Here is a 6,000-nt window from a genome sequence, read left to right as displayed (position 1 = left end):
AATATTGTGAGGAGGTGACATTTTCGTGATTTCTTGATTTTTTAAAGGATCAAACTCAATGCTCTTAGTAGATATGATGTAGCCTAGATATTTAATATAAGTGACACCCAAGGAACAGTTCTTAGGATTGAGCCTACGCTGAAACTATTCCATGTGGTCCAATATCAAACTCAAGTCATCCAAGTGAGTATTCCTTTTCTTAGACTTAGCCAAAGTGTCATATACATAATCCTCCATGCTTTTATGCATCATGTAATGGAAAATAATGGTCATAGCCGTTTGATATGTTGTAAGAATTTCTTTGCCTATCCAACTCCTTGCCTTATATGTATTCTTCTATTGTACTATTAATCCTAAAAGCATTTGATGGCATATTTTTTTTGGAATAATGACTGACTCTTAGATGTTGTAAATTGTATTGGATAGTGTGGAACATTGAAATGTAGATTATAAAGTGTCTCTTTCTTGGAAATGGAAAATTTTGACATTTAGTTGTGTACATCTAGTTTCAGACCCTATGAGTGTCTCTTAGTCTGAAGAGTCATAATTTGAGCTAGCAACAATGAGTTTTTTGGGCTAGACTTGATCGACTTGGAAAATTCTCAAGCATAATTCTTTCGGTATATTTTTATATCAAAATATTTCCATCATGCATTCAACCTTTATTGGTAATGCATTGATGTACTAATTTCACCTAATCTTAACTCTAAATGCATTACAATATTGCCAAGAACTTTGATGCTTTATGTCTCTTGCTAGAAATATATAATAGATTACCCGTAGATAGAAACCAACCAATGAAATTAAGAAAATCCACACAGATGTAAAGACATCCATGTTAATTTAATAGCGTAGCTGTTGTGGTCTTTTTAATTTTTTTTTAATATAAAAAATCTCTTCCACTAGCTAGAAACATTTCAACTCCAATGAAAATTCCAGGTTTGGTGAAGTCTAAAAAGATTCACACCAACACCATAAGATTGCAAATGAATACTACTTCTATTAGCTTTTTACCAAGGTCGGCAAGAGACAAGGAGACTTTGAGGTCTTTGGTGTTGGTACCGATAAGGCTATTTTTCAAAAATAGGAGATGGGGTTACTTGGAGATGACATTTTTTTAAAAGTTTAAAGAGTCTAATACAAAATACAATATAGTAAACTGTAAAACTAGAAGACTAAAGTAAATACTAATAGTGATAGTAATGTAACATTTTATGGAGTCAATTAGTTCAAAACTCACATAACCACATTACTGTATCTCATAGTCATATCTAATTTCTCAATATCACATATAATCATCATGATATCAATTAATAGTCACTGATATTATAATTATATATTTAAATTTTAAATTCAAAAAAATATAGCTTGATGTTAAATCGTTGATATGTAAACAAAAATGAAAAAAACTAAGTACTCTAAACAAAAATCAGAAATTTATCTACTATCTAGTATGATGATGTTACTATCATCTACTCCACAAGGTTGTAATCATCCATCTCAAGGTCTTCAGCCATCATGCTCTCCAAAAAAATCATCACTCCATGTTGGAATCCATGTTATCTAATATGTTTTTTTAGAATTCTAATTATTGTTGGTCGGGTTGGATTCTCAAATAAAAACAAACAAAATTAAAAAGTATTTATAATATTTTTTAATTATAAAATAAAATATTAAAATGATTAAATCATTTAAATTGTCATTGGTTTTAATTTTTGCATTTAAAAACATTAAAATGAGGGCCAAAATACATAAATAATTTAATATTATATTTTCCATTTATTTTTCTATGAGGAAACTTCGGGGAGACTTCACCTTTTGGATTTAGAGACTCAGAGACTCCAGAAGACTTCATCATGAAGTCCCCAACCTATTTTGAGGTCGTTGGTGACACAAAAAGTCTTTGAGATGCGTCTCCTAGGAGAGGAGACGAGTCTCCCCCTAACACCTTTTTCATTGTACATCATGCAAGACTGAGTTTCTTCAAGAACCTATCTATAATGGTTTAGAGAGATAAACTTACATGCTGAATTCAATGAACCATTAAAACTATTAAAATTACAAATTCCAAAGTTATCTCACAATCTTAATTACAATGTGCCAATAAAAGGTCTTAAAGAACTTGCCTACCCTTAAAACCACAGAGTCTTATCCACAAAAGAGGATACAGATCCATCAATAGACGACTTAGGTGATTAATAGAGATGGTAAATAAATTATAATTTTGAATAACAACTAAATGATTAATACACAAGATGTAGACCACTTTAAAATTATATTTATACATGACATCATAGAGAAATGTATTGCGAACAATGGACCTCACAATGTCAGAAGTGCAAGATTGTAAGCTACCTATTAATGGAATTTTAAGGTGCATAATGCATACATGGCACTGCAAATTGATAAATGTAGGGTGTACAACTACTAGTAGCCTACGCTTATTAAATAATTTTTTTAAAAATAAAGTGTTTTGTGAACTTCTTAAAATCACTAGTGTTGTTCCCTATGTGAAACACCATTGACCTGGAATTAGACCAATGAGGTCACAAACAAGGGGACCTCATCCCCTTTATAACATTTATAACAAAGATGAGACTCAATGGGAGTCTAAACCTTGGTGGGCACGATAATACCACCACAACATAACCAACACACTAAGCTGTGAACCCCTTGCTGGTCTTTTAAGTCCACTCAATGGTACAATTTAATTCAAACTTATAGGGTTTATATATATATATATATAATTTGTTTTGTACATTGAAATTCAAAAGAAATTAATTATATTCAGTAGATTATAATAATTTAGCTACTTTTTAAGTTCAATCAAGAATGAAATTTAACTTAGTTACAAGAGGAATTTTACTCATACTTGCAAGTTTCATTGATCATGATTAGTCTTCAAACTTTATGTGACTAAACTTTTGAAAATGATGCTTGTACAATACCCATCATAATATCACCTGTCAACAACTATATGAGTCAGAAGCTATAGAAATTGCAAGAAGGCAATGCAAAGTACAATGACAATGAACATCTATGAACTAAAACTACCATACTCCTTCAAAGTTATTCATATTTTTCTTATTGTGACATTGTTATCGAGATTAAACTATGTAGTTTTTGAGTCAAGCTCATTGACCTATGTTCAATGAGTAGTGATTCACAAGATCCCATCTCTCATACGAATGAATGAAACACTTGACACACATCCAATCTAGGTGATGCTCATGTTGACTTGGTGGTCAGCACCTCCTTTGGGGTTCGCAACATGGCTTAACTGCCTCTCGTAGATTTGGGTAAGTCTGGTGTTTGTGACATTTGCTGATAGCTCGAGTTTTTGGCACAACGACAAACATACTGACAATTGGTATCAGAGCCTTAGGTCATGCATTCGAATCTCGGGAGGTCTCCTTCATTCCATCAGTGCAGAACCATCAGTGGGTGCTGAGGGGGAGATTGTTGACTTGGTGGTTAGCACCTCCTTTGGGGTTCGCAACATGGCTTAATCGCCTCTCATAGATTTGGGTAAGTTTGGTGTTTGTGATGTTTGTTTATAGCTCGAGTTTTTGGCACAATGACAAACATACCAACAGCTCATAGGGGCGAAGCATCGACCCTTCTTGGGAGGTCACCCATCCTAGTATTGCTTCAACTCGAGAACAATTAACCACAGAGTTTCCTCCAAGGTTAAGCCCGCTTAACTTTCTATCCCTTTTGCAAGAACTTCAACAAATGTTGTGCCTTATGAACCATTCATTATAGAGCCCCTTTAGCTCATCAATTGATAAGTAAGAGGTATTTTCAATAGCAAGTCAAATTGTGATATTGCTATTAGGATTCAACTATGTAGTTTTCAAGTAAAACTCATTGACCCATGTTTTATGAACAATAATTCACAAGAACCCATCTCTCACGAGAATAAAAACACTTAGCACTCATTGCATCTAGGTGATGATTATAGGGGTGAAACATTTTTCCTTTCTTCCTATGATTCCCTTTGGACAGATTTAAATAATTAGCTTGTATTACAATACAATTCAATTTCATCTTGTTGGATGGGATGGTCTTTGAAATATTTACAAATGATTGAAGAAGAATGTGTACATGATTTAATACCACTTCAATATATACCATAATGCACCAAGAATGTCACATACGATTTCTAGTAACCATTTTATTTCATTGAAATATAATATTTGTACAAGAAAATTCAATTATTCCTGTATGCTTCTGTTAGTTCCATGAATACACACTTGGCACAATGCAAGCAGAATGCATAGAGTGGGCAGTCTCAGAAAACACTTTTGGAAGCATTTGCTTTAACTTCTAATTATGGTAGCCTCCAAAGGCTTTGAAATTGACATGCTTTACAACTAAAAACCATATACATTCCCATTTCAGCCTGCAGAAAGTAGCCTCACAAGAAAGAGTTTCTGAAGAAGCAGAAATATCTATCTATCTATATATATATATATATATATATATATATATATATATAGTGTTAGTATCAGCGTGCTAGATGCATTCAAATGGTGAAATGCATTGTCAAATTTTCTTTGAAATATAGAGACCAACAATTTTTCCCCTTACCGAGATTCATAACCGGTGCCATTTTCTTCATGACTAATTTCCTTTGAAATTCATGATTAAATTAATCAAACAGAAACATAATATATCCTCAAATAAATTAATAACCTTTCGAGGAAGACTCAGCTGGATTATCTAAGGTGGTTTATATAGAGAAAACACATATTTCAATTGCACATGGGTATTTAAACCTCTCCTGCTAAGCAGCAACCATTGATTTCTCAAATACATCTTTTATGGCAACCTTTGCATCCTCCATATTTATGTCTGCCAGTTTTCCAGTCTCAGATGCAACGATGGCACACCTTTTCTCTGTGGCATTGGGAATAAATAGGTTTGCTTTCTTTATTGAGGAAAACAAAGCTACACTGCAAGAAAGTTATGTAAGTACCCATAATTTGAATATCATATTTTAATTTCTAAAACACATAAAAAACATTACAGATTACTATAAACACAGTTCAAATTATTCAATGTTTTCAATCTTCTCAACTATCAATCTTGTAGCAGGATATGATCATCCAATACCTGGGCTTATCCAATGCATGTGCAAGCTGTATTGCAGCTGTATTAGTCGCCACCACACCCACAGAGTCATTTATGAGTGCTGCTAACTGCCACATTTAAGAACCATATAAATAGAATAGACATTTCAAACTTTGCATTTTGGGCGTTAAGTTATGCCTACTGAAATTGGATCCCTTGTGAAAAAGAAAAGAGCATTGACTCACAGGAATATGACAAATTAAACTCTGTAGTCAAATGCCAAAATTTGCTTGCATGAGAGAAGCTGTCCTGATACTAATCATTACAATATAATGCAAAGGTTGATTTGTAAGTCTTGTGGAGTGAAATGACTAAACCTGGCCAGGTGTGGTGATGAACACAATATTAGAATCCTCACCAACTGCCTCCATAATGTTTTCCCTTTCCCTTTCATGAGGGATAACAAAAAGAACCTTTACACTTCTACAAATATCATAGAAAAGACAATCAGAAAATTACAGTGTGCAAATGATAGATTGAAACTAAGAGAGAAAATTCAACTGACAACTAATTAGAAATTGCCAAAATAAATGACATTTTTTTCCAGGAAAGCATTAATCTACCATAAGAAATGAGAGTTATGTTAATTAGCTTCTGCTTTGTAATAACCTATATCACATTGAATTAAAAAAACAGATGATAAACTTCATCTGAGGGGGAAAGGAAAAGGGAACTTCCACATCGAACAATAAGACAGTGACCTATTCCACCAAACAGGGCTTTGTAACAAGCTTGATTTATGGGACACGATGCTGAGATGCTTGGCTATTAAGTCTCATCATTCTTATGGTTGTCTACTGAAGTTAAAACTTCCAACCTAGGAAGCCTTAAGAGGATTGCGTTGGACGTGACCATTTAGATTTC

The 6,000-nt window shown here is 33.2% G+C and overlaps 1 protein-coding gene across 1 annotated transcript in view; it reads right to left on the bottom strand.

The window, feature by feature from the left end:
• Positions 1 to 4,150: 4,150 nt before the first annotated feature.
• Positions 4,151 to 6,000, bottom strand: part of PNSB1 (NDH-dependent cyclic electron flow 1) — a 173,152-nt gene continuing 171,302 nt past the window's right edge. The window contains exons 5-7 of the mRNA XM_089805282.1: positions 5,454 to 5,559; positions 5,119 to 5,204; positions 4,151 to 4,958 (exon numbers count right to left, since the gene is read on the bottom strand). Coding sequence (XP_089661408.1) covers positions 4,790 to 4,958; positions 5,119 to 5,204; positions 5,454 to 5,559 — 361 coding nt within the window. The 3' untranslated portion in view covers positions 4,151 to 4,789. The remainder of the gene's footprint in view (positions 4,959 to 5,118; positions 5,205 to 5,453; positions 5,560 to 6,000) is intronic.

This window comes from Cupressus sempervirens, chromosome 10, assembly GCF_028749045.1.
Source record: "Cupressus sempervirens isolate cs-2001-9-10 chromosome 10, ASM2874904v1, whole genome shotgun sequence".
Taxonomy (NCBI): Eukaryota; Viridiplantae; Streptophyta; class Pinopsida; order Cupressales; family Cupressaceae; genus Cupressus; species Cupressus sempervirens.
This window is presented reverse-complemented; position numbering and strand designations above follow the sequence as displayed.